The 27,069-nt window shown below is 48.1% G+C and overlaps 4 protein-coding genes and 1 long non-coding RNA gene across 7 annotated transcripts in view; 2 read left to right on the forward strand and 3 right to left on the reverse strand.

The window, feature by feature from the left end:
* The window catches only part of ndrg2 (NDRG family member 2), an 18,619-nt gene extending 12,937 nt beyond the window's left edge, over positions 1-5,682 (reverse strand). The window contains exon 1 of the mRNA XM_028985888.1: positions 5,471-5,682. The gene's annotated coding sequence lies outside the window, so the exon portion shown is untranslated. The remainder of the gene's footprint in view (positions 1-5,470) is intronic.
* Positions 5,683-7,430: 1,748 nt separating this feature from the next.
* LOC114794028 (complement C1q tumor necrosis factor-related protein 3-like) lies at positions 7,431-10,212 on the forward strand. Its single transcript, XM_028986290.1, has 3 exons — positions 7,431-8,414; positions 9,167-9,292; positions 9,852-10,212. Exons 1-3 carry the CDS (start codon positions 8,207-8,209, stop codon positions 10,127-10,129), a joined length of 612 nt encoding a protein of 203 aa, XP_028842123.1. The 5' UTR covers positions 7,431-8,206; the 3' UTR covers positions 10,130-10,212.
* Positions 7,986-11,237, reverse strand: LOC114794208 (uncharacterized). Its single transcript, XR_003750320.1, has 3 exons — positions 10,310-11,237; positions 9,920-10,178; positions 7,986-8,398 (listed from the first exon to the last, which is right to left on the reverse strand). It is a non-coding gene; the product is annotated as an uncharacterized LOC114794208 (long non-coding RNA).
* Positions 11,238-12,765: 1,528 nt separating this feature from the next.
* LOC114794075 (heterogeneous nuclear ribonucleoprotein C-like) lies at positions 12,766-16,698 on the reverse strand. Of its 2 annotated transcripts, none has more exons than XM_028986386.1 (7): positions 16,343-16,698; positions 15,459-15,531; positions 15,027-15,074; positions 14,754-14,914; positions 14,579-14,680; positions 14,129-14,250; positions 12,766-13,599 (listed from the first exon to the last, which is right to left on the reverse strand). In XM_028986386.1, the coding sequence occupies exons 2-7, from the start codon at positions 15,464-15,466 to the stop codon at positions 13,504-13,506; spliced, it is 537 nt and encodes a 178-aa protein (XP_028842219.1). In that variant the 5' UTR covers positions 15,467-15,531; positions 16,343-16,698; the 3' UTR covers positions 12,766-13,503. The 2 variants fall into 2 exon arrangements, with proteins under 2 accessions (XP_028842219.1, XP_028842208.1); XM_028986375.1 differs by having other exon boundaries at positions 14,567-14,680.
* On the forward strand, positions 16,511-24,141 carry LOC114793911 (heterogeneous nuclear ribonucleoprotein C-like). Of its 2 annotated transcripts, none has more exons than XM_028986080.1 (9): positions 16,511-16,966; positions 19,629-19,674; positions 20,655-20,920; positions 21,584-21,656; positions 22,047-22,094; positions 22,207-22,367; positions 22,441-22,542; positions 22,871-22,992; positions 23,540-24,141. In XM_028986080.1, the coding sequence occupies exons 2-9, from the start codon at positions 19,670-19,672 to the stop codon at positions 23,633-23,635; spliced, it is 873 nt and encodes a 290-aa protein (XP_028841913.1). In that variant the 5' UTR covers positions 16,511-16,966; positions 19,629-19,669; the 3' UTR covers positions 23,636-24,141. The 2 variants fall into 2 exon arrangements, with proteins under 2 accessions (XP_028841913.1, XP_028841904.1); XM_028986071.1 differs by having other exon boundaries at positions 16,537-16,966; positions 22,441-22,554; positions 23,540-24,138.
* Positions 24,142-27,069: the final 2,928 nt, after the last annotated feature.

The following is a 27,069-nucleotide window of genomic DNA, read 5'->3' on the forward strand; positions in this document are numbered from 1 at the left end:
CTGTCTGGGTAAAGATACGGGCGGCTGAACACGAGCCAGGAAGGAAGGCGGCCGCGGCCAATCGGAGGGGAGCCAAACGGAGCTAAAAGCGGCCAATTATAGAACGGCAATTTGCCACGTCTCCACCGGCCCTCACCGCCGAGCACGTCCAGCAGATGGATTTCCTCTTGGAAGATAATGATATCGCACGGTCCCAATTCAGCCGCTACTACCGCAAGCCCACGCCTAGAAAAATGGCCGCCGCTCTACCTCTGATGAAGAGGAAATAATAATAATAATGTAGGGTGGTAGTAGCCTAGCGGGTAACACACCCGCCTATGAACCAGAAGTCCCAGGTTCAAATCCAACTTACTACCATCGTGTCCCTGAGCAAGACACTTAACCCTGAGTGTCTCCAGGTGGGGACTGTCCCTGTAACTACTGATTGTAAGTCGCTCTGGATAAGGGCGTCTGGTAAATGCCATATATGTAAATAATAATAATAATAACGAACGGAAGCGCAGAACTGCCACCGTGGTCCAAAAATAGGTCCCGGCGGAACGCCGCGGAGGGCGCGTGGGAACAGAAAGGCCATTGTGCCCGTGGTGTTCGCGTCTGGAGTGGAGCCAGCGTGCAGAGGAGCGAGCGGAGTGGCCGCTGCCGCGCTGCCACTTGCAGCCGTGATGCGCTAATGGGCGCCGCGGTGGCCAACCTGTCCCCGCTGGCCCTGTTCCACCAAAGCTCCACGATTGTTGTAAACGCTGACCGCCCGATACCCCCCCACCCCCCACCCCCCCATCATCGTGCACGTAGTAATGCCAAAACTCCGGCTCCGGTAGTGCAGGTCGTCCAAAGCCACGACAACCCTCCCGGAGGAGCATCTCCACTGGCCGTGTTGGTAACGTGAGCATCAAAAGGGACGTGATTGCCACTGTGAAACACTGCGGCACGGCATGCGGCGACACAACGAAACGTGTCCTCTGCATTTAACCATCACCCTTGGTGAGCAGTGGGCGGCCATGACAGGCGCCCGCGGAGGAGTGTGTGGGGACGGTGTTTTGCTCAGCGGCACCTTGGTGGATCGGGATTCGAACCGGCAACATTCCGATGACTGGCTCACGCCGTACCTGGGGTGACCAGACCGTAACAAGAAGTGGTCTGAAGTCCTTACGTCACGCGCTTCCTCCTCTACCAGGACGCCGTGACCACTGAGCGTGTCCTCGTGTCACTTCGCGGGAACAGAGCCTGTCACTTTGTCAAAAAATGACTCAAACGGTGGGTGTTGAAATCAATCTCATAATCGGTGCATCGCGACGCACGCATGGATGAACCTGCTTCGATGCAGAACACGATCCATCAGATCACAATGACGTTGATTTTCCGGCGGCGGTGTAAAAATCCGAGTTGAAAAGTGGTGCCGGTAGCGGCCGTGGCGGCCTGATCGGAGAACTGCGCCGCTCCGGGTAGGAGTTGGGCCTCGTCCACGCGGACGTTCGCAGCGAACGCTGATCGCCGTACCGGCTTCTGCTGCGCCCTGTAGCACCGCCGTTCGCTTGACGCCGTTTAACGCACGTCTGGGGACTTCGGTAGGAATTGACACCGTCTGGCGTCGGTGTTGAATGCCCGTGTGGATGCTTCGATTTGATGGCATTGATGCCTTAATCATTTTAATCGAATCAAATCATAAGACAAACAGAAGCGGTGAAATCCGGGTAAATCCAGAGTTCGTCATGCCACGCCCAACTCTACCATTTCCCGTGAGCCAAACCACCTCTGACGATGGAATTTACATTTACGGCATTTACCAGACTTACAGTCAGTAGTGACAGGGACAGTCCCCCCCTGGAGACACTCAGGGTTAAGTGTCTTGCTCAGGGACACAATGGTAGTAAGTGGGATTTGAACCTGGGTCCTCTGGTTCACAGGCAAGTGTGTTACCCACTAGGCTACCGTCCAAAACCGTGAAAACCCTCCCAGAGGAGCATGTCCACCGGAACTGGACTCCCATTGACAGCCGTGGCACACGGCTCCGGCCGGGTTGGAATCTCTGAAGGACTCCGCTGGGTGAAGAAGGCACGTTCTCAGTTCCTCAAACGCATTCTGTGGCGAAGAGGGGGACAATCTGTGAAGCGATCGCACGGTTCTCCAAATGTCCTACTTCCTCACGCGCTAGAGACGAAGCCTTAATGCATTCCGGTCCATATGGCCGCTGCTTGGCAGGCGGCGACGCCGAAAGTGCAGCAATGCGCCAGCCGATTGGCCCTAATCACGGCGCGCCCTCCTTCTACACTCCGCTTGATTGGTCGAGCCTTGGCTCCACCCCCACACTGCTATTACTTAGCGGGGGACACTGAGACAAAACTGAACAAATCAACTGTAATCCAACATTTAGGTTTCAAATCCAGATTAGGAGAACAAAATGTGATTAAAAAGAATAGATCCCGGCTGCACCGGCGGCCGGGGGGGTAATTTTCATCAGGAACGAGGAACGTGCGGACGAGGTCGACCTGTCGTCTGAAATCGTTTATTGCCGTTTATTCCCATAATCCCCCGGTTCTGCGACGCTTACGTAACAGAACACCACTGTGGGTCAAGCACCCGCGGGTCACTCTTCCTTTACCCCCTGGACTCTGGACACCCACTTTACATCGTGGCTTTCGGTGTGGGCGGGGCTTAAGAGAGGGTCACCCCATCATCATCTCGTCGAGGTGAACACGACTAACGTGGGGAGGTAACGAGAACAAATGATGATACGGGACTTCGGCTACCTGTAGTCACGCCTACCAAATCCACCCGGACACGCACACAGGCGTTTAGCAGACGCCTTATCCAGAGCGACTTACGGTCAGTAGTTACAGGGACAGTCCCCCCCCTGGAGACACTCAGGGTTAAGTGTCTTGCTCAGGGACACAATGGTAGTAAGTGGGGTTTGAACCTGGGTCTTCTGGTCCATAGGCGAGTGTGTTACCCACTAGGCTACTGTGGATTAAAAACTTCTAGAAGCTGAACCGTCTGTACAACCAGCGTCAATAACGGCGGCCTAGAAAAGTCTACGTTACGTTAAAGCGGAACAGAAGCCTCCGCCAGCGTATTAACGCGTGAGTCACGTTTCCTTTGATCTGTTGAAACCTCAGCCTGCACTTCTCCTCTTGTCTGGTTGAAACCGTATTTGCAGCTTTCCTGAGGTCCAGGAACGTAATCCTTTATTTAATAATCATTGATTATTATGCTAAACTTAAAAAATATATATATATAAATCTATTGTACTGTAATTAATAGCGTTGCTGCTGGAACGGTAGGAAAAAAATAAAAAAATCAGAGCGATAAGATCGTCTCCGCTGTGCCAGTTACACAATCACCCCGGCGTTAATACAACACACACCGCGGCTACAGCAATCAGCAAATGTCCCATTGATGATGATGATGATGATGATGATGATGATATTCTAGCGCTCCGGGTGGAACCAGTTCCTTAAAAAGGGCCACGACCGCCCATCTCAGTCAAGCACGGGGTCACGGGACGGGACGCCAGCGTCCATTACGCAACGGTGGAGGCGACGTGTCGGACGTGGAACCTGCAGACGGGACTTCCACGGGGGACTTACACCCCGCACGCTGGCACGCACTCATGGGCCGGAACTAAAAAAATATATATATATATTTAAAAAACAGAAATCTAGACAAGTCCAGGACAAGGCTCAGTCCACGAACCAACTAAACCTGGTCCTCGAACCCTCAGGACGTGGAACTTGGCTCGAACGGACAGGGGGTGGTAGGGTGGTAGTAGCCTAGCGGGTAACACACTCGCCTATGAACCAGAAGACCCGGGTTCGAATCCCACTTACTACCATCGTGTCCCTGAGCAAGACACTTAACTCTAAGTTGCTGCAGGGGGGGACTGTCCCTGTAATACTGATTGTAAGTCGCTCTGGATAAGGGCGTCTGGTAAATGCCGTAAATGTAAATGTAGAGATGCGAGGAGGCCGGCGGTGGGGCGATCGCGATCCCCGGCTCTGGCGCGGTGATGTTCTGGGGTGGTAGTGGCCTAGCGGGTAACACACTCGCCTATGAACCAGAAGACCCGGGTTCGAATCCCACTTACTGCCATTGTGTCCCTGAGCAAGACACTTAACCCTGAGTGTCTCCAGGGGGGGACTGTCCCTGTAACTACTGATTGTAAGTCGCTCTGGATAAGGGCGTCTGGTAAATGCCGTAAATGTAAATGTAGAGATGCGAGGAGGCCGGCGGTGGGGCGATCGCGATCCCCGGCTCTGGCGCGGTGATGTTCTGGGGTGGTAGTGGCCTAGCGGGTAGCACACCCGCCTATGAACCAGAAGACCCGGGTTCGAATCCCACTTACTACCATTGTGTCCCTGAGCAAGACACTTAACCCCGAGTGTCTCCAGGGGGGGACTGTCCCTGTAACTACGGACTGTAAGTCGCTCTGGATAAGGGCGTCTGGTAAACGGCGTAAACGTGAATGTTCTGAACTCGCCCCTCTTGTGGCCTGACATTTTCGCCCCACGGCCACGTGGCGCAATCTAATATGGGCGGCGTGAAGATTTCTGGGTATCGGTCACATGCCGGCGGGAAGGACCATGTGTGCCCGCGGTTACGAGGAGCCGGCGGAGTTGTCGTCAAGTTGTGCGGCCGGTCAAAAACACCGGCGGCCTCCTTAAAAGCCCGGTCCAATGAGCCGCTAAAAATACCCTTCTGGAAATGGACACGCCGCGTCCCCCCGGGGCGAGAAGGCCGCGCCTCGCCTTGTCCAGCCGGGGTACGGTGGGGCGCGTCTCCAGGGTCCGGCGCTGCTGTCGGGACAGCCCCACCCGTGACCGGAGGGTCACTCTGGCGCGGCCGCCGCCGGACGGATGCAGGTGGCGTCTGTGGGTCTCACACACACACGCACGCCCATTTGACATTGTCACACGTCCCCTGGTCCTTCAGCCACCTGCAGTGTCACACGTTTCCTTTATTCGTTCGCGACGATGCCGCCATCTAGCAGTTCATATCGAATCGTATCGAATCGTGACGGTTGCGCAACCAGTGTTGGTCGGTAAAAAAAAAAACGCAACAGCTGCCGGACCCCGGGTCACAACAAAGAGGGGGACAGGAGGGGGACAGGAGGGGGACAGGGCGGTGGCGGGAAGAGGGGGGGGGGGGGGCGTCCCGCACCTGTTTTTGTTTATCGCCCCCCCCCCCCCCCCAAAAAAACCAAAAAAACAAAAAACGCGTAACAAAGAGCCGCATCTGCAGCAGCCGCAGGGACAGAAGCGACGTCGTCCGGGCCACGACATTTATATTCGAATTTACCCCGCTGGCGTCGAAATTAAAATTCACTCCTATAGAACAAAAAAAAAAAAAAGACACAATAATAATAATAACAACAAAGCGAGAAATTCCGAGGATAAATCGACCGGTCGGCGTCGGTTTTTATTTATTTGGTATTATCGTCGCTGCGGGTTTGTAAACGAACTCCGACTTCACTTACCTCAGGACAACGAGCAACCCCAACAACAACAAAAAATAATAAATTCAGGAGCAGCCGACACAAGTTGGTGGCGCGTTTTCTCCCGGGCGGCCGTGTCCTTCACCGCTCGCGTTTTTTCTCTCCTTCTCTCCAAATCTCGCTGTTTTTCTCTTACTCTCTCTCTCTCTCTCTCTCTTTCTCTCTTTCTCCGCCGTCCTTTCTGCTGCTAAAAAAAAAAAAAACACTGAAAATATGGAGCCGTCAATCAAGTAAGATGAGGACGGTACCACTGGGCAGAGGGGCGGGGGGTTGGGGACCGCGGCGAGGGGGAAAACCGACGGCGGCGCGTCGCCGGGCGGGTTCTGGGGAGCCCTTTACAGCGAACCCGTCGACTTTTCCAGAACGGAGAATGGCGGCCGCCCGGGACATTTAACGTCCGCCCGTAGGAGGCGGTTGCGCGAGGCTTCGGTCCCACGCCGTTCTGGCGCTAGTTGGTATCGTCCCGCCGGAGGAACAAAACGCGCACACATTCCACGGTTCTGGTTACAGCTGTGGACGCGCCGCTGCCGAGCCGGGGGTCTCCAAAAATACGTGTTTTTTTTTATTTATTAAAATAATATTTAATAATATTTAATATTTTAATGTCCAAGAGCCGATGAATGTGGCCTTGTAAGTGAAAGTGATTGTGAAACACTGCAGCACAGCACGCGGTGACACAACGAAACGTGTCCTCTGTATTTACCCATCACCCTTGGTGAGCAGTGGGCACCATGACTTCTGATTAAGGGGCCGCTTCCTTAACCGTTAGGCCACCACTGTCCGGGTGCAAGGGCCATTTCACCCTCTTTCCAAACATTTATTCTACTAACCGCGTTTCATTGCAGGCGATGGAGCTCTGGCAATAAAAAGGAGGCTGAGAAGTTAAAAGTTTGACTTTGTGCCGCTCAGAGGCGACGCGCCACCCTTATCAGTGTCTGTCAGAGCTAATTTGGTGTTAGGACCAGATAAAGGGGGACGGCGCGGTCGCCCACATTACTTCTAATCTTCCACGGTGGCTCAGCATTTTGCATGCAGGGGCCACGCGGGACCTGACCTGTACGCTGGACCAAGGAGGCTGGACCCCGAAGGCTGCTCAGGAAGCGGCTTCTCTGCGAAAGTTGCGTTTCCCATTAAAACAACACATCGCTGCGCCGCGAGGGTCTTGAGCGTTGGCCAGATTTTCCGCCAGGAAAAGGGAGCCTTGTTTAGGCTTTGATAAAGGCCCTCTGCTCTTTCTCTTTCAAGCATGCTTCTATTCATATTCCGTCGCTTGTTCGCTCCCCGGGGGCTTTCATAAAGCTGCAGTTTAACAGATGAACATTTTCATCTGAACACATGGCATGTATGGAACAGTTATGCAACGTCAAAATGAGATCTCTTTCAGAGTCGGCTATTATGAATAACAAAGATCCAGACATGCCACACTGTCAATTACATAAAGCCTTCTTTATTTATGTGGCAGGTAATGTTCATTCACAGAACTGATTATGCTTTTGATATTTGATCATGTAATGATTTCATGTAATGTATTTAAAGGTCCCCTATTATAAAAATTTCACTTTGCGTGATTTTTTAACATTAACATAACAAGTTCCTCTAGCCCGTCTATGGTCCCGCAGTGGCTAGAAATGGCGATTGGACATTCTGCAGCTCAGATGGTCGGGTCTGGAATTTGTCCCATTATGATGTCATAAGGGGAAAGGTTACCTCCCGTTTCTCATGCTTTTTTTCCCCCCTAAAATATTATCTCCACCGACTGTCGTAGCTTCCAAACATGCAAAGCACCAATGGGTTAATTTTATTGGAAAAATGAAGGCACGACTTCCTGTCTGCGCCAGACATTGTGGTTGGTGGATGGTGTTGATGACGTCATTTCAACTTCTATAGGTCGCTCTCCTCCTCATTAGCATTTAAAGCTACAGACACCGAAACGGCGCGTCACAGTGGCTGTAATTCTGCACCACGGCTGAATTTCGACTTCAATACAGAATTAGGGGACCACTAAGAGGATCACTTGGTCCTGTATAAAAGTAAAAAAATTGAATGTTAGGGGTCCTTTAAGCATGAAAAATCCGAAATTCTACAGATTCCAGAACTGGAAATATTCACATTTCAGAAAGTATGAACATTTAGAAACAATTATTCAATTGTTCCTTTTTTTAATGAAGCGGACCAAGGAATGATCCCTGTGGGACTCCAGATGTTCTACATCTTTTATTTTTTTTATGCATAAGCTTCCTGTGGCTGCACCGCGTCCCACCCAACTGTCCAAAGACAAGCAACGGATGGTAAATCAATGTACATCCACCCCGAGACGTGCTGCTTCTCGGTCCAAGGCCAGATTCCGCTCTGCACTGGAGGATTGCTGGGACTGACTCCAGCCATAGGTTTAGGAACATATGGATGCAATTATCCTCAGTACAAAACACTTCCTTTTCATGCACTGCTGGTTATCAATTTGTGCCAACATTGATATTTATTTGGTCAAAAGCCCACCCACAAGCTCTGGTTTATTCTTTTGTACATATCTTGGACCTGGACAAGGATTTAGATCGTTTTTTTTTTATTGTTGATGATGAGATGGTTAAAGGTTCTAAAGTTAATAATCACAGCCAATGTCCACAGTCCTGAGTCAAGCACAGTTCAAAGCTTGTTTTTCATCACACTGGTTCTGTCTACGGCGCTGAGGGTTCCAGACACACAGGGTCCAGGCGCAGAATGGGGGTGACTGTGATCGTGGCGGTGGCATCGCTCCTTGGATGTCTGACTGGGCCTGTGGCCTTGGAGGGGAGCAGTGGTGGCCAGGTGGAAGCCGGAGGAAATGAGATGTGCTGCGTGCCGGCCGTTATCGTGAGCCGCCTCTACGCCCTGGAGGAGAAGCTGGTGGCCGCGGAGAAGAAGCTGGCAGAGCTGAAGAAGACAAAAGGTAATGTCCCATCGGTGTGAACTTTGTGTTGGGGACATCTAAACAGACCCCTGAAATCACGCCGATATCAGAAAGAAAAGAGCACAAGGTCCGAAAACCATGCTGTAAGCGGTGCAATTTTTAGAAAAATTAATCATTTACTGGCGTTATGAAACGTTTTACTTATTCTGTGCCAAGGACAAAGTAAACTGATTACACGGACATGATCTCGTCCAAATAGGACTTTGGGTTTTTGATAATGACAAAAAAGCGCATGTTTGCAATGCAAACTGAGGGGGGTGGCTGAAATGCACTGAACCCAATGCCCGTACTAAACTTTTGCATAAAAGTCGCAAACCTCCTCTGTTAAATGTTAAGAGACAATTTAGCCAAACAGAAGAGTGATGAACAAAGAGGGAGGAGTCTAACTTTAGCCAATCAGAGTAGAGCCGATTTTTTTTTAAAGAGCCCACTCTAGGGCCAAATAAGCTAGTGAATGAATGTGGAGACCCATATTATTGGGGCAGTGGTGGACTAGCGGGTAAAAATGTGGACTTGTAAACCAAGGTTTGTGGGTTCAGATCCCGAAATGCCAAGGTGCCAATGAGGTCCCCTTCATCAAGGTACCTTCCCCACACACTGCTCCCCGGGTGCCTTTCATGGCTGAACCATGTCAGAGTGACAAAAACGAAACACTTGAGCGCTTAACTTGTGATGACATGCTTTCTAGAGTGCACGTTAAAAGGTGAATCTCTTTCATGGTTGCTTTCCAGAAAGTGTAAAGGTTGCTTTTACCGTGTCACTGCAAGGAGAAACGCTGGGACCCTACACCACACCTACAACACTCATCTACAAGACGGTCCACACGAACATCGGCAGCGCATACAGTCCTCTAACAGGTAGATCGCGGAACTGTGGTGTTTGTAGTACATGTAGTACAGGAACATGAACCTGGTTGGCCTGAGTGCATAAAACAGGGTCAAGGTTCAAGTTCTTTAACATAAAACTACATCAGCAGAGCTTACAGTCCTCTAACAGGTACTGACCGATCGCGGAACTGTGGTGTTTGTAGTACATGTAGTACAGGAACATGAACCTGGTTGGACTGAGTGCATAAAACAGGGTCAAGGTTCAAGTTCTTTAACATAGAACTACATCAGCAGAGCTTACAGTCCTCTAACAGGTACTGACCGATCGCGGAACTGTGGTGTTTGTAGTACATGTAGTACAGGAACATGAACCTGGTTGAAAAGGAGCCATCTAGCCGTAGGCTTTTGGGTGACAGATCTAAGGGCCCACGGCTGGAAAGGAGAGAACAGGTTATTAATAGAATATCGGCAAAAGTTTACGAGATATATGCGCTCTTTCAAGGGGCCCAGAATTCCTGGTAACGGCCCGAAGGCCTGGGTTGGGTTTCAGTTTAGGGTTCCCTCTCAGAACGTCTGCCTGCATTCACAGGAATATTCACGGCCCCGACCAAGGGCCTCTACTACTTCAGTTTCACCTGCTTTAAAAGAAGTCCGTACATCTCGCACGCCAGCCTGGTGAAGAACGACGCCGACGTGGTCCGCGTGTACGACCACACGACCTCTGACCCGGACTCCATGGCCACCAACTCGGCCGCGGTGCAGCTGGAGGCGGGCGACGTGGTCTTCGTCCGCCTGGTGGCTTCCACGCAAATCGTCGGCAAGTCGGACCTCACCACCTTCTCTGGCTTCCTGGTCTACCCGCTGTGAGCGAGGACGAGGGCATGAAACCCGGGAGGCCATTTGTTGAACGGTTCTTCTGAAAAAATTATGAAATAAAATAAATAAAGTCTCTCGGTCGCTATTTTGCGAGTCACATGGCTCCGTATCAAATATGCCAAAGAGCGGCCCAACCCGAACACCGGCATTCTAGAACCATGGAAAAACAACCTGAAGCGGGACACACAGAACCTGTGTGATTTGCGGTGTGCTCCTCTCCTGGGCCCTGCAGGAATTGGGCGGAGGCGGATGAAATTTAAAAATAGGTTCGAGCGATCTGATTTGCATACAGGCTTACGGATGAAAAAAGAAAAAGTTTGTTGGCAGGACTGACTTGGCCTGTAGGGTGATGATGTTCGTATGAAACGTTGTGTGACCTGTGCACAGGATTACTGCTCCTGGGCCTTGTTTCGTGTATATTTCGTGCAGAAACGTCATGATCTATAAATCACGGCGGCGTTTAATTGAATTAGGTGGTTTGTTTCGTGCTTTGTGGGTAGTTCGTGTGATTACGGTTCACTGTAAAACGTTATTTATGTGTGTGTGGTTTTTAAATGGCGCGTGTGGCGTGTTTTATGGCTTTTGTTTGGGAATACGTATACAGTGTTTGTGTCGTCCCGGCGGTATGAAATGGCTTGTGCGTATTGGTCAGGTCCGCGTGTAGACGTCCACTGCGGTGCTCTGGAAGTGGGCGTGTCTCTCGGCTGGCGTGGGCTCGTCCCTGAAACCGGCCCGCCGGGCAGCATGTGACATCACAAGCACGGCTGACCTACTTCACCGCGGCAGCATCGGTGACGTCGGCACCGTCTCGCAGTCCCTCTATTCTGCCAGCAGAATTACCGTGGTGCCGAGCGTTTAAAAAGTGCCCCGTCACCGCGGGGGCCTCGATGCGCAGATCTGCCGGGGTCAGAGGTCGCCCCGCGATCACTAGCCTCCCGCCGCAGAGCTGAACAACGGTGGCGGCCGAGGAGGAAAAAAGGGAGGAATATAAAATAAGGAGCGTTAGGAGAAGTGCAGGAAGGAGAGAGAGATCTAACCCCCCCCCCCTCCCTCCCTCGGACTTTCTACCGGCTGCAAATCACTCAAAAGGAGGGAGAGGGACACACACACACACACACACACACACACACATACACACCGTGTCCCTCTCGTCTCTCGGCACTTGCTTTGTGCTCAGAGGCAAACTGCGGGAGAACAATGCAGGCCTGACACACACAAACACACGCGCCACCAGCCGAAGGCGTGGACACACCCACCCGACTGAGACCATGGAGACCACGACCAAGGAGGACCCAGGACAGGAAACATACGTACGGTGGGATTCATGGAACAGATTGCTCAGCACCTCCTTCTCTTTACATTTACAGCATTTACCAGACGCCCTTATCCAGAGCGACTTACACTCAGTAGTGACAGGGACAGTCCCCCCCTAGAGACACTTGCTCTTGCTCAGGGACACGATGGTAGTGAGTGGGGTTCGAACCTGAGTCTTCTGGTTCATAGGCGAGTGTGTTACCCGCACATAGAAGGCTGCAGGCTTGAAGAGCTCTTGGACCAGGTTCTTGGACCTCATCACCACACCCCTTCTTGCAACCCTCATGACCCCGATGCGAACCTCCTGCCCATATCTTTGAGGACCAGCCACTAGACCACGAACGTCAGCTCTTCCTCCACCTCTCCTAACCCTCTAGATGTTGACGTGACTCCACCTCCAACAGCCCAGTCTTGCACGGGAGGCCCGGCAGGAATTTCCTTCCTCCCAGATTCCACACCTCCCGAGCGATAGCGATTCTACAAAAGAAAAAAATCCCAGAAAGAACCGTCCTTTCTTCCTTCTAGAAGAATCTGGTGCATGCGGCCTGGGGCGGAGTTTCATGTTCAGCGCCTGGGGTGAAAGTTTTAACGCTTCGATATGAATCCTCTCAAACCTCCTCCTTCCATTTAGGGTTCTTACACATTTTAGGAATTTCCATAACTTTTTTTTTTAATGTTCTCTGTGCAAATAAATAATAATAATAATAAAAAAACACTTAAATTTACCTAAATATTGTTAAACTGAATTAGACAAAGTTCACACCGTCTGAGCATGTTGAGCAAGAGCACGTTCCAAAGCAGGAAATCAGCTGTAATTTACAATTTACAAAACACACAATTCCTCAAACATTGTCCAATAAGTTGGATTTTCCTCCTTGATAATATTCCTTGATGAAGGAGAGGTGGGATTCTGCTGCTGAGAAACTTCTGGAATATGGAAGCGATGCAGACAGCAAGTGATGGTTTTACTACGAAAAGCCAGCAAAGATACTACAGGCCTGCGCTGGTTTAAATACGTACTGCATTAACACATGAATGTGTAATCTGATTTCAATAACTTCTCCATAACTTCTACTTTTAATTCGTATTCCAAAACTTTTCAAGGCCTGCTCACTTTAGACAAATGAATCGAATAAAATAAAGTTGGAGGAAGGAGGCTGGTGTAGATGGAGTGATGTTTAGGACGATGATCTCCTGGGGATCCTGCATTCATGTGGAGGTGGATCCTCTACCTGAACGTCCCAACAGTCCTTCAGATGTCTCATGGAAACCAGCACGGAGTTTTGCGGTAATAAATTCAAGCATCACATGGCAAGATTTAGTGTTTTTAATTTAAATTTAACACACAGGCCAAAGACAAACTGAGTAAAAACGAACAGCAACAAAACACAGATGGGGTCATCAATGCCAAGAGCTTTTTTTTTGGCAAAAAAAAAAGGTCTCAGGTGTGTTTTAGTGTCACAGTACAGTACAGATGAAATCTGGGGCCATTTAACATCTCCCCAAAACCTCACAGGTAAGACATTTCAGCTGAGGAGCAAAAAAAAAAAAAAAAAAAAAAAAAGCAAAACAAAAAATTTAAAATTTATTCATAGCAACCAAAGTGAATTTACAGCTCACATCGCCCCCTGCTGGACAGGAGTCAAACGTGGCACAAAGCAGCCTCCTCTACGTTCTACTAGCACGGCCAGCGTTTCTGAACTGGAGCAGGAACCAAAGCATAATGAGAAGAAATGAGACCTTAGGACAGGTGGGGTGGGACTAGAGACATACGAAAATACAACAGAGGTTGACCGGTACAAGGCCGCCAAACCTGACAACTCTGTGCTGGTCAGTCTATATACATGACAGTGTGTGTGTGTGTGTGTAAGAGAGTCTATGAACACAAGGGGTTATCCGTGTGTGTATCTTATGGGCAGCATTATTTAAAATTAGCGGCTAAATGCTTGGACCGACTTAGCAGCTTAATTGGTTGCCAAATTGGTTCTCTTGACGTTATTGTTTGGTTTGGGTGCATGCTGCAGTTTCTGTATGCTGATGCATATGAGTGATTAAGAGTGATCGCCACTGGCGCTGTCCCCGTCGTCCTCGCCTTCCTCCTGTTCTCCCTCCTCCTCCTCATCATCCTCTCGTCCCCGGCTCTTGATCTACGACACAGGAACTTAATGAGAACCTACAGTCCCTTTGCCTTGAATCTAAACCTGTAGTCATTAAATTATTTAACGAATCGCATCTTTTCTCAAAATTGTATCAAATTTCTTCTGAATAAAACAGATAAACAATCATGCATAGTGATTATATATAAAATATATATTTATTGAGGGGTAAGAACCATACGGACGTGAGTGAAATTGAGATTTACATTTAGGATTAAAGCTTTCCTTTCCTAAAAAGGGGCGTGCAACTATTTTTTGAGATTGTACAAAGGGAAGAATTGTATTCTGGCCTGTAAAATTGGCAAACGTGTAACTTATACCCATATTGTTCACCCCCCACAAAGATATATATGTTAATAGAGTGCAAATCATAAAATTGATCAACTGGGATTATGGGACTAAAAATTTTAATTCCTGAGCGAATTGGCCCATCGTTCGGGGGGAAGAGTCACGTGACTGTCTACAACCCGTGTGAGGACGGCCCCTGCATGATGGAGAAGGGCGCGCCCTCCACACATACCTCTTCTTCCTCCAGCAGGTCTCCCTCCTCCTCGTAGTCGTTCAGCTCTGGACTCTCCCGTTCCTTCTTCATGCTGGAGTGCTGCAGAGGTGACGACTCCTCCGCTTTGGCGCTCTTCCCTTCTGCGGACACAGATACCGCGTGTTTGTTCAGCGGCCGCTTCCTATTGGCTGCGGTTGCGGTTTTCCCCTCTGCTGCGCTTGGCTGCTTATTTTGTCTGGGGGTCCGTAAACGCCCCCTTTTCGATTATTCCCCAAGTCAGCCTAAGGCAAAAGCGGCCTATTATCAGCCATACGACTTGACTCGAGAAGATCATGGGGCCTGCGCTGAACCTCGTTTTCACTACATTTCCAAGTCCAGCTCCATTAATGCACGAGTGAGGTTGCATTAATTCATTATTAGATCATTAAACTGTCACTTTTTTAACTTCAGCCCCACCTGACTTCTTACTGTGGTCTCGCTCCATGCGCTCCAGGCTCTCCAGCAGGTAGTCCACCTTGTTCTTGATCTGAGTCAGCTCCTTCTTGATGGTCTGCAGGTCATCGGCTCTCACTGTTGGGTGCAGAGGAACGTCGTGAGGAACCCCAGATGAGATTAAAAAAAGGGGGAAGGCGGAGGTGCTCACTGGTGCGGGAGGTCCTCTGGCTGCTCTTGGAGGAGAAGCTGCTCTTGGTGCGCCGACTGCCGCCTCCGCTCAGGCTGACCCGCGGCCGCTTGCTGGGGATGACGGCCCGCGAGAGAGGGGGTGGGGGTGGCGGGGGCACGCGGGACGGGTACGAGTAAACCCTGGAGGGGAGGACCGAGAAGGTTCCAGATCTCCCGGTTTCGCAAATACGATTAGACTACATGAAGAACAGAGTGAAGTTCCTGAAAGCGTCAGCGTTCATTCCTCACTCACCGGTCATAGTAATCTCGCTGGAAGTCGTAGTCCAGGTCGAAAGACGAACTGCAAAGACAGAAAAATAAATAAATAAATAATAAAGTGCCATTTAAAATAATAAATAAGGAATATAGACAAAATGAGTAAAACTGAACAATTTTACATATAACCAGATACATTTTGGCCCTTAAATTGGAAAAGGTTTATAATGAAGTATTATTTTTCGAATGTTACATTCTTATTTGTGGTGCTGGATTTTCTCGAGTTACATGCAACAAAATTAATTGATAAATTTAGCTAAAAAGTGACAAATTAGAAACCAAACCTAAGAAGGTCCTGCCTGAACCAAAGTAATTTTATCATTTTACACAACTTTGCATTTTCTACGATGCGAATGTGTGATGAATTCAGCACAAACATCAGTCCACCCTGGGCTGGAGCTTCACAGACCTGTACATGTCTCCGGCAGATCGCTTGATGGTCTTTGACCTGTGGGGCTTCGGCTCACCAGCCAAATTAATATCTATGGGACAAAAAAAAAAAAAAAAAAAAAGTATATATATATTATAAAAAACAAAAATTAAACCAAATATTTTTTAAAAAAGTACAACACGCCCCCAAGTCTGGCTCGTTTACGGCATTATCTTGTTATGGAGATTTGCACGTGGTGCTGGTTTAAGTGGTCTAACGCTAAGACTGGTTTTACACGGCACCTCCGTTCTCCGACTGAAGTTCATCTCACAATATATGCATCGCAGAACACAATCCATTAACATCATGATGACGTTGTTTGGCGATTATCTGCCCGTGGTCTGTAAACTCTAGCAGTGAGGGTATTTCAGGGCAGTGGTGGCCTAGTGGTTAATGGCGGTCCCGTAATCAGAAGGTTGCCGGTTCGAATCACGATCTGCCAAGGTGACACTGAGCAAAGCACGGTCCCCACCAAGGCTGATGGCACAACAAACAAAGGAAAACACGTTTTATATTCTAGTTTCTTTGCTCCATCTGGATTGGGTTCAGGTCCGGTGACTGAGGAGACCAGGTCTCCACTTTTTGTTAAGTACATAACTCCACATGTGTTCATTCATAGTTTTGATGCCTTCAGTGAGAATCTACCAACGTAAATGGTCACGAAATTAAAGAAAACACATTGAATGAGAAGGTGTGTCCAAACTTCTGGCCTGTACTGTACATATACATACAGATTCTACACACATAAAACAGCCAACAATCAACCTATACAACACATAAATAAATACAAATTAAATCCAGCACTGCAGAGCTCCACCCAGACATGAACTGTAACAGCCAAGGAACGGAAGGGAAATTCTTACTCTGAACCAGATCGAGAAAAGGACCCCAAATCTTTTAAAATTTCTTAAGGGAACCCCTAAGTGAAAGTCTTATCCTTTCCAGTTTAACGAAATAAAGAATATCTCGTATCCCGGGAATTTGGCTGGGAGCTCGTCCTAATTAATCTTCTCGCCAGTAAGGTAGCAAGAGGCCAGCGCGTCCCTTCGATGGGCAGACGGCGAATGGAGGTCGGGAGCGGGTTGGACGCCACTCTATTCCGCACAAGTTCCGACGACACGTCGAACCGCGTGGATTTAAAGACACCGACGGGCGCTTACAATTTACAGACGCAACGGAACAGCGGACGTGGCGTAGAACACGCGGCCCACCAATGACTTTGAACGTGACCCGGCGAGGGGCGTGGTCCCAATGAGTGTCAGGCGCGCCGGCCGGTGAGGAGCCGCGACGCCTTCGCCTCGTTTGCGCGCAGCCAATGAGAGCGCGGGACGGCCGAGCGGGGCGGGACTCCCGCGGCGGACGGCTCCCGTTTCACCGACGCCATTTCGCAAACCGTGAAGGTAACAGACGAGCGAACCGTAAGTGGACTTGCGCCATCAAGTAGTCCAAGAGCGAGTTTTAAACATTTTTAGTCATTTAAGTCCCCGGTGAGTATTTTTAATGCGACAGATGTTTTTTTTCCCCCCTCATTTTTATTTTTTGACTGACTCTGAGCTGATCTCTGCGGATATTTTTGGTTTTCATTTTTAATGCATTTTTCCTGGCTTGTGCTCCGAGGCGGTGTCGGCTTTAGCGGCGTACATTTTGTGAAAATTGGCTTTGTTTCGTGTTTTGTTCCCTCCCACCCTCCCTCTCTCTGTCTCTCTCCCTCTTTTTTTAGGACTTTTTATTCGACCCTTTTTGGCAAAGTGTTGCAGTAGAGCAGCGTGTTTGGTGTTTGGAGCGTTTCGGCTTTAATCTGGACTGTTTGGTCGCCTTTTCCCTTCCGAGTCTGGACGTAGAAGCGTTTTTCTTTTTTTTTTTTTTCTTTTTTTTTTTTTTTTTACTTTCAGCCTTTTACCCACGATAAATTTTGCATTCTGCCGGAAGTTGGGCCGATTTCGCGTTTTTATTTTTTTTTTTCTGTGCGCGGTGCGTCGACGAGCTTTGCGGCGCGATGACGTAATTTTCCTGGCAATTTTTAAAGAGTTAAACGTTTCGGCTGATTTTTACTTTCATTTTTACGCTTTAATGGACTTCCGAACCAACTGCACTTTCCCATCGAACATTTTACAGAAACGACCGTCGCTTTTTTTTTTTTTTTTTTTTTTCTTTTCCTCTGCTGTTGTGACGTCATGCTGTTATTTACGATCACGTGACTGAAGGGACAACGCTGGTCGCCTCGCTGGGACGTTTTGATGGCCGTGCTTTTTAATCTTCTGTAAAACCAGCATTGATTAGGGCCTGGGATGAGGTTTATTATGTTTTAAAAATATTTTAAGGCCTGTGTTCCTGTTAATCCTGCCACCATTCAGGCTAGACGACGAGCTGATCCAATAAAATGAAAATGATTCCATTCCGTCCTTCCATTGGCTGCAGTCTTTGATTTGTTCCCTCTTCCTGTGTCCGTGTGCTGATGGTTTGTGACCCTCCATTCCAAGACGAGAGACGGAACTGTCACTGATCACAGATCATGCCGCACCCACACATGTCTTCCAATTAAAAAAAAAAAAAAAAAAGTGTTCTAAAAGTATGAAATCGAAGTTGTGATATAAACAAGTCATCGTGTCACATCCGCAAACCCAATTCAAAGTTGGGACGTTGGTGAAGGTTAATGTCGGGTTCCGTGTGTGCAGTTGGTCTGATTAGAAGGGGGTGGGGGCGGAGCTTGTTGACCTCTGATCTCTTACATTAAAACCTAAATAAAACATTGCCCACGTCGGATGAATGTGCTAGAATGTCCCGCCTTGCTGCACTTGATATTTTACTAATTTTACTTCTTCCTTTTCTTTTTATTTTGTGGTCTTTAGTTTGAGAGCGCTGTCGACGTGTAAGTTTTGGGGTTTTATTTTAATTTTTTTTTTTTTTTTTTTTGCCTATTCCCCTACCCTCCCCTTAGTTGTGGTTGGTTTGCAGCCACCTGACACGAATGAACGAGCGATCGTGATCTGTGGTGCGGTGTGCCAGTTTCTCCCTTGTGCTGCTTGGAGAATGTAGACTGAACACATTAACCCATCAGAGAAGTTTTTTATTATTTTTTTTATTAAATGTGCACAAAACATATATGTAAACACCTGAAAATCACAGTAACTTTGAGTTCCTGACCGGAACGGTCCCGCTGATGGGGAATGAATCTTTTACTTTATTTTGCAGACGCTTTTATCCAAAGCGACATACAAGAGGGAAACACCAGCAATACTCATTCGGTTTCTAGAGATTTTGAGTTTACAAAAATAAGAGCCCCGATAAGGCCGAACTTCTCAGGAATAGAACATGCTACATCGCTAAACAACGGCCCGGTCCAAAACGTCCAGCCTACATATTATATTAAATATCAATTATGAACTCTAATCAGCAAATTTGGGTCATGGAAGTGGTTTTAAGAACTTCTAGAAAATTTTCAGCTTAATATATATATTAATATATATATATATGTATATGTGTGTGTTTGTGTGCGTGTATATATATCAGTGCTTATTGTTGGTCAGGTTCTACCTCTTAACCTCACGGCGTTAGCCTGCCCAGGCGGGGCCTTCAGAGGGGTTCTGTTGAAGGAACAGCGTGTCCTGGAGTTTCTGATCAGGTGAAAATCGGGTGAAAATGGCCTCTGATGGGTTACGATAATGCGCAGAGTTTTCGTGCTCCTTGTTATTAACCTCTGCTCTCTCTCTCTCTCTCTCTCTCTCTCTCTCTCTCTCTCTGTGTGTGTTGGAGTTGTTCCTGTAGGTGTCGCACTGTTTAGTGGTGCTAGAGCCGGTTCTGCCCCGTGTGCTATAATTAGTGCCCAACAAACACCCAGCCATCTGTAACGCTCTAGCTCTAGCCCGGAATCTGTTCTACGAGCCGTAACCTAAATTAATCACCGCCGCCACTGCGTTTTGGTAGCGAGTGGTGCCTGGTCGGGGGGAGCGAGAGGAGGAAGTAAATTGGCGTCAGAAGAGCCTGTAGTCCTCCGCTGCGGCCACCCGAGGGCGTCAGCGCGCGGCCTGAGAGTTCACCCCGGCCTCTCCCCGGCCTCGCGCAGCCCTGCGGTGTCAGACTTGCTACCCAGGATGCACTGCTGAGCTCGCGCCCGCCGGCGACCAATAACGACCCTCTTCTCTCCTGCAGAATAAGACTCAGGCAGACGCCCCGCCGCGTGCACAGACATAATGGAGTGAGTGCCGGCTACTTACACCCCGAATGCCTTTCCTGTGTCACCCCATTCACCCCTCCACACCATATATCTGTTCACACACTCCGATACACAACGCGGGCCACAAATACACATGCGCACATACACTTTTGGGGGCGGTGGTGGCCTAGCGGTTAAGGAATCGGCCCCGTGATCAGAAGGTTGCCGGTTCGAATCCCGATCCGCCAATGTGCCACTGAGCAAAGCACCGTGCCCACACACTGCTCCCCGGGCGCCCACTGCTCACCAAGGGTGAGGGGTTCGATGCGGAGGACAAATTTCTCTGTGTGCTGTGCTGCTGTGTATCACATGTGACAATCACTTCACATTTACATTTTGCACTCATCTTTTTTTACTGTTATTATAAACCGACGCACAGTTTTGGAGAAAGCTGTGCATTTTTTAAAAACCCAAATGGATATTATTAGGGTTTGATCTGGATGGATGGTAAGATTTCAGCTTGTTACAATTTTTGTTTTAGATTATTATTATTTTATTTATATTTGCTTCCAGCGGTTACTTTTCAATAAAGCGTTTATACGTTGTTTTTTTTTCTTCTACCAGACAGGTCCACACTTTCCCCCAGACACATTAAATCCGGTTTAAATCGTTTGGGAATTGTCAGTAGGCTCCTCCCCTTTCGAAGTGTGTGTTTAATGTAATGTCTGCGACGTCCTCCTCTGCGTCCATACTGTTTGTATGCAGAAGACGTGCCTCATGTCCCCCCCCCCCAAGAAAACACATATTGGTGGAATCTACTTGGTTCTGGTGTGTAGCAACTGTGTAACAACCAAAATTTAGTTTTAAGAGGGAATATAAAAAGTTTATTAAAAAAAAATGGTCTAGCTAACTGGTCCGCTTTCTTTTCCGGAATACATAAAGCCTTTCTTCACCCTGGGGTTCATAGTTCATGCCTGTGCCTGCTCACCATTTTCCCCGACTTCTTGTCCCTCTGTCTCCAGCCGGTCCCCCACCAGCAGCAGCCTGATGGCCAGCAATGTGACCAACAAGACGGACCCGCGTTCGCTCAACTCGCGCGTCTTCATCGGCAACCTCAACACCATGCTGGTGACCAAGGCCGACGTGGAGGCCATCTTCAGCAAGTACGGCAAGATCGTGGGCTGCTCGGTGCACAAGGGCTTCGCCTTTGTTCAGTACTCGAACGAGAGGAACGCCCGCGCGGCCGTGGCCGGGGAGGACGGCCGCATGGTCGTTGGCCAGGTGCTGGGTAAGAATCGAGAGAGGAACTTCGTTTTGGTCCTTCGTAGGACCGTGCACCTTTTAATTATCGATGCATCCGCCACAGTCAATACCTGAAGTGATTGTCATTGTGAAGCACTGCAGCACAGCACACAGTGACACAATGAAATGAGTCCTCTGCATTTAACCGTCACCCTTGGTGAGCAGTGGGCAGCCATGACAGGCGCCCGGGTGTGTTGGGACGGTGCTTTGGTCAGTGGCACCTTGGCGGATCAGGATTCAAACCGACAACCTTCTGATTACAGGGCCGCTTCCTTAACCGCTAGGCCACCACTGCCCTGAAATGCAGGCAGTACTAGAACTTTTAGACCACCGCCAGATAATCGGCAAACAACGTCATCATGATGTTAATGGATTGTGTTCTGCGATGTAAATATTATGAGATGAACTTCAGTCGGAGAACGGAGGTGCCGTGTAAAACAAGTCTTAACGTTAGACCACTTAAACCAGCTCCGCGTGCAAATCTCCATAACAAGATAATGCCGTAAACGAGACAGACTTGGGGGCGTGTTGTACTTTTTTTTTAAATATTTGGTTTAATTTTTGTTTTTTATTATATATATATATATATATATATATATTTATTTTACCTTTTTTTTTTTTCTTTTTTTTTTCTTTTTTTCCCCTATAGATATTAATTTGGCTGGTGAGCCGAAGCCCCACAGGTCAAAGACCATCAAGCGATCTGCCGGAGACATGTACAGGTCTGTGAACCTCCAGCCCAGCGTGGACTGATGTTTGTGCTGAATTCATCACACATTCGCATCGTAGAAAATGCAAAGTTGTGTAAAATGATAAAATTACTTTGGTTCAGGCAGGACCTTCTTAGGTTTGGTTTCTAATTTGTCACTTTTTAGCTAAATTTATCAATTAATTTTGTTGCATGTAACTCGAGAAAATCCAGCATCACAAATAAGAATGTAACAATCGAAAAATAATACTTCATTATAAACCTTTTCCAATTTAAGGGCCAAAATGTATCTGGTTATATGTAAAATTGTTTTTACTCAGTTTTACTCATTTTGTCTATATTCCTTATTTATTATTTTAAATGGCACTTTACTATTTATTTATTTATTTTTCTGTCTTTGCAGTTCGTCTTTCGACCTGGACTACGACTTCCAGCGAGATTACTATGACCGGTGAGTGAGGAATGAACGCTGACGCTTTCAGGAACTTCACTCTGTTCTTCATGTAGTCTAATCGTATTTGCGAAACCGGGAGATCTGGAACCTTCTCGGTCCTCCCCTCCAGGGTTTACTCGTACCCGTCCCGCGTGCCCCCGCCACCCCCACCCCCTCTCTCGCGGGCCGTCATCCCCAGCAAGCGGCCGCGGGTCAGCCTGAGCGGAGGCGGCAGTCGGCGCACCAAGAGCAGCTTCTCCTCCAAGAGCAGCCAGAGGACCTCCCGCACCAGTGAGCACCTCCGCCTTCCCCCTTTTTTTAATCTCATCTGGGGTTCCTCACGACGTTCCTCTGCACCCAACAGTGAGAGCCGATGACCTGCAGACCATCAAGAAGGAGCTGACTCAGATCAAGAACAAGGTGGACTACCTGCTGGAGAGCCTGGAGCGCATGGAGCGAGACCACAGTAAGAAGTCAGGTGGGACTGAAGTTAAAAAATTGACAGTTTAATGATCTAATAATGAATTAATGCAACCTCACTCGTGCATTAATGGAGCTGGACTTGGAAATGTAGTGAAAACGAGGTTCAGCGCAGGCCCCATGATCTTCTCGAGTCAAGTCGTATGGCTGATAATAGGCCGCTTTTGCCTTAGGCTGACTTGGGGAAAAATCGAAAAGGGGGCGTTTACGGACCCCTAGACAAAATAAGCAGCCAAGGGCAGCAGAGGGGAAAACAGCAACCGCAGCCAATAGGAAGCGGCCGCTGAACAAACACGCGGTATCTGTGTCCGCAGAAGGGAAGAGCGCCAAAGCGGACGAGTCGTCACCTCTGCAGCACTCCAGCATGAAGAAGGAACGGGAGAGTCCAGAGCTGAACGACTACGAGGAGGAGGGAGACCTGCTGGAGGAAGAAGAGGTATGTGTGGAGGGCGCGCCCTTCTCCATCATGCAGGGGATGTTCCTCACACGGCTTGTAGACATCCACAGTCACGTGACTCTTCCCCCCGAACGACGGGCCAATTTGCTCAGGAATTAAAATTTTTAGTCCCATAATTCCAGTTGATCAATTTTATGATTTGCACTCTATTAACATATATATCTTTGTGGGGGATGAACAATATGGGTATAAGTGACACGTTTGCCATTTTTACAGGCCAGAATACAATTCTTCCCTTTGTACAATCTCAAAAGATAGTTGCAAGTCTCTTTTTAGGAAAGGAAAGCTTTAATCCTATATGTAAATCTCAATTTCACTCACGTCCGTATGGTTCTTACCCCTCAATAAATATATATTTTATATATATTCACTATGCATGATTGTTTTTCTGTTTTATTAAGAAGAAATTTGATACCATTTTGAGAAAAGATGCGATTCGTTAAATAATTTAATGACTACAGGTTTAGATTCAAGGCAAAGGGACTGTAGGTTCTCATTAAGATCCTGTGTCATATTCTGATCGTAGATCAAGAGCCGGGGACGAGAGGATGATGAGGAGGAGGAGGGAGAACAGGAGGAAGGCGAGGACGACGGGGACAGCGCCAGTGGCGATCACTCCTAATCACTCATATGCATCAGCATACAGAAACTGCAGCATGCACCCAAACCAAACAATAACGTCAAGAGAACCAATTTGGCAACCAATTAAGCTGCTAAGTTGGTCCAAGCATTTAGCCGCTAATTTTAAATAATGCTGCCCATAAGATACACACACGGATAACCCCTTGTGTTCATAGACTCTCTTACACACACACACACACACACACACACACTCTCATGTATATAGACTGACCAGCACAGAGTTGTCAGGTTTGGCGGCCTTGTACCGGTCAACCTCTGTTGTATTTTCGTATGTCTCTAGTCCCACCCCACCTGTCCTAAGGTCTCATTTCTTCTCATTATGCTTTGGTTCCTGCTCCAGTTCAGAAACGCTGGCCGTGCTAGTAGAACGTAGAGGAGGCTGCTTTGTGCCACGTTTGACTCCTGTCCAGCAGGGGGCGATGTGAGCTGTAATTTCACTTTGGTTGCTATGATTAAATTTTTAATTTTTTGTTTTGCTTGTTTTTTTTTTTTTTTTTTTTTTTTTTGCTCCTCAGCTGAAATGTCTTACCTGTAAGGTTTTGGGGAGATGTTAAATGGCCCCAGATTTCATCTGTACTGTACTGTGACACTAAAACACACCTGAGACCTTTTTTTTTTTTTTTTTAAGAGAACTAAGCTCTTGGCATTGATGACCCCATCTGTGTTTTGTTGCTGTTCGTTTTTACTCAGTTTGTCTTTGGCCTGTGTGTTAAATTTAAATTAAAAAAACTAAATCTTGCCATGTGATGCTTGAATTTATTACCGCAAAACTCCGTGCTGGTTTCCATGAGACATCTGAAAGTCTGTTGGGACGTTCAGGTAGATGATCCACCTCCACGGGATCCTGCGGTCACTCCATCTACACCAGCCTCCTTCCTCCAACTTTATTTTATTCGATTCATTTGTCTAAAGTGAGCAGGCCTTAAAGTTTTGGAATACGAATTAAAAATAGAGATTATGGAGAAGTTATTGAAATCAGATTACACATTAATGTGTTAATGCAGTACGTATTTAAACCAGCGCAGGCCTGTAGTATCTTTGCTGGCTTTTCGTAGTAAAACCATCACTTGCTGTCTGCATCGCTTCCATATTCCAGAAGTTTCTCAGCAGCAGAATCCCACCTCTCCTTCATCAAGGAATATTATCAAGGAGGAAAATCCAGCTTATTGGACAATGTTTGAGGAATTGTGTTTTTGTAAATTGTAAATTACAGCTGATTTCCTGCTTTGGAACGTGCTCTTGCTCAACATGCTCAGACTGTGTGAACTTTGTCTAATTCAGTTTAACAATATTTAGGTAAATTTAAGTGTTTTTTTATTATTATTATTATTTATTTGCACAGAGAACATTAAAAAAAAGTTATGGAAATTCCTAAAATGTGTAAGAACCCTAAATGGAAGGAGGAGGTTTGAGAGGATTCATATCGAAGCGTTAAAACTTTCACCCCAGGCGCTGAACATGAAACTCCGCCCCAGGCCGCATGGACCAGATTCTTCTAGAAGGAAGAAAGGACGGTTCTTTCTGGGATTTTTTTCTTTTGTAGAATCGCTATCGCTCGGGAGGTGTGGAATCTGGGAGGAAGGAAATTCCTGCCGGGCCTCCCGTGCAAGACTGGGCTGTTGGAGGTGGAGTCACGTCAACATCTAGAGGGTTAGGAGAGGTGGAGGAAGAGCTGACGTTCGTGGTCTAGTGGCTGGTCCTCAAAGATATGGGCAGGAGGTTCGCATCGGGGTCATGAGGGTTGCAAGAAGGGGTGTGGTGATGAGGTCCAAGAACCTGGTCCAAGAGCTCTTCAAGCCTGCAGCCTTCTATGTGCGGGTAACACACTCGCCTATGAACCAGAAGACTCAGGTTCGAACCCCACTCACTACCATCGTGTCCCTGAGCAAGAGCAAGTGTCTTCAGGGGGGGACTGTCCCTGTCACTACTGAGTGTAAGTCGCTCTGGATAAGGGCGTCTGGTAAATGCTGTAAATGTAAAGAGAAGGAGGTGCTGAGCAATCTGTTCCATGAATCCCACCGTACGTATGTTTCCTGTCCTGGGTCCTCCTTGGTCGTGGTCTCCATGGTCTCAGTCGGGTGGGTGTGTCCACGCCTTCGGCTGGTGGCGCGTGTGTTTGTGTGTGTCAGGCCTGCATTGTTCTCCCGCAGTTTGCCTCTGAGCACAAAGCAAGTGCCGAGAGACGAGAGGGACACGGTGTGTATGTGTGTGTGTGTGTGTGTGTGTGTGTCCCTCTCCCTCCTTTTGAGTGATAGTCCGAGGGAGGGAGGGAGGGTTAGATCTCTCTCTCCTTCCCGCACTTCTCCTAACGCTGCTTATTTTATATTCCTCCCTTTTTTCCTCCTCGGCCGCCACCGTTGTTCAGCTCTGCGGCGGGAGGCTAGTGAACGCGGGGCGACCTCTGACCCCGGCAGATCTGCGCATCAAGGCCCCCGCGGTGATGGGGCACTTTTTAAACGCTCGGACTGCGAGACGGTGCCGACGTCACCGATGCTGCCGCGGTGAAGTAGGTCAGCCGTGCTTGTGATGTCACATGCTGCCCGGCGGGCCGGTTTCAGGGACGAGCCCACGCCAGCCGAGAGACACGCCCACTTCCAGAGCACCGCAGTGGACGTCTACACGCGGACCTGACCAATACGCACAAGCCATTTCATACCGCCGGGACGACACAAACACTGTATACGTATTCCCAAACAAAAGCCATAAAACACGCCACACGCGCCATTTAAAAACCACACACACATAAATAACGTTTTACAGTGAACCGTAATCACACGAACTACCCACAAAGCACGAAACAAACCACCTAATTCAATTAAACGCCGCCGTGATTTATAGATCATGACGTTTCTGCACGAAAATAAAACCACTAATCCCATAATCAACCCATCATCACCCAACCCTCACCCTACAGGCAAAGTCAGTCTCGCCAACAAACTTTCTTTTTATTTTATTTTTTATCCGTAAACCTGTATGCAAATCAGATCGCTTGGAACTTATTTTTACTAAATCAGAATAAAATGACGTCTCCCACACACACACACACACAAATATAGTCCATCCTCAGCTGGAGAATAAGCAACAGGTACCAAAACTGATGCTGCAGATATAACAGGTGTTCCCTGTTTCTCAGCCTTGGTTTGTACCACCACGTTCTCTCGCTCAACGTAGCTTTTCAGCATGTTGATATGGCAAACTCGAGTTTTCCGTTTCCTGTTCGGTGAACAGAGGACATAATCGCTCTTACTCAACTTTGAGTCCACCACATATGGACCCACAAACTTGGCCTGCAATAGGCAGTAAAACTAAAACCTGGTCACCAGGCTCAAAAGATCTGGGGACTGTTTTTTTATCATAATGAGTCTTCATGTCCCTCTGGGCTGAAGACAACGAGTCTAACGCAGCTGAACAAGC

The sequence above is a fragment of the Denticeps clupeoides genome, chromosome 1, assembly GCF_900700375.1.
Source record: "Denticeps clupeoides chromosome 1, fDenClu1.1, whole genome shotgun sequence".
Classification (NCBI taxonomy): domain Eukaryota; kingdom Metazoa; phylum Chordata; class Actinopteri; order Clupeiformes; family Denticipitidae; genus Denticeps; species Denticeps clupeoides.

What these genes read in the sequence shown, in the direction of transcription:
- LOC114794075 (XM_028986375.1), bottom strand. An exon ending in CAGCGAGATTACTATGACCG is followed by an intron (nt 14,915 to 15,026) that starts GTGAGTGAGGAA and finishes CCTCCCCTCCAG; the next exon opens with GGTTTACTCGTACCCGTCCC. An exon ending in AGACCACAGTAAGAAGTCAG is followed by an intron (nt 14,251 to 14,566) that starts GTGGGGCTGAAG and finishes CTGTGTCCGCAG; the next exon opens with AAGGGAAGAGCGCCAAAGCG.
- LOC114793911 (XM_028986071.1), top strand. An exon ending in CAGCGAGATTACTATGACCG is followed by an intron (nt 22,095 to 22,206) that starts GTGAGTGAGGAA and finishes CCTCCCCTCCAG; the next exon opens with GGTTTACTCGTACCCGTCCC. An exon ending in CCAGAGGACCTCCCGCACCA is followed by an intron (nt 22,368 to 22,440) that starts GTGAGCACCTCC and finishes TGCACCCAACAG; the next exon opens with TGAGAGCCGATGACCTGCAG.
- LOC114794028 (XM_028986290.1), top strand. Translation starts at nt 8,207, where the DNA reads ATGGGGGTGACTGTGATCGTGGCGGTGGCATCGCTCCTTGGATGTCTG. An exon ending in AGAGCTGAAGAAGACAAAAG is followed by an intron (nt 8,415 to 9,166) that starts GTAATGTCCCAT and finishes GTTGCTTTCCAG; the next exon opens with AAAGTGTAAAGGTTGCTTTT. An exon ending in CGCATACAGTCCTCTAACAG is followed by an intron (nt 9,293 to 9,851) that starts GTAGATCGCGGA and finishes CTGCATTCACAG; the next exon opens with GAATATTCACGGCCCCGACC.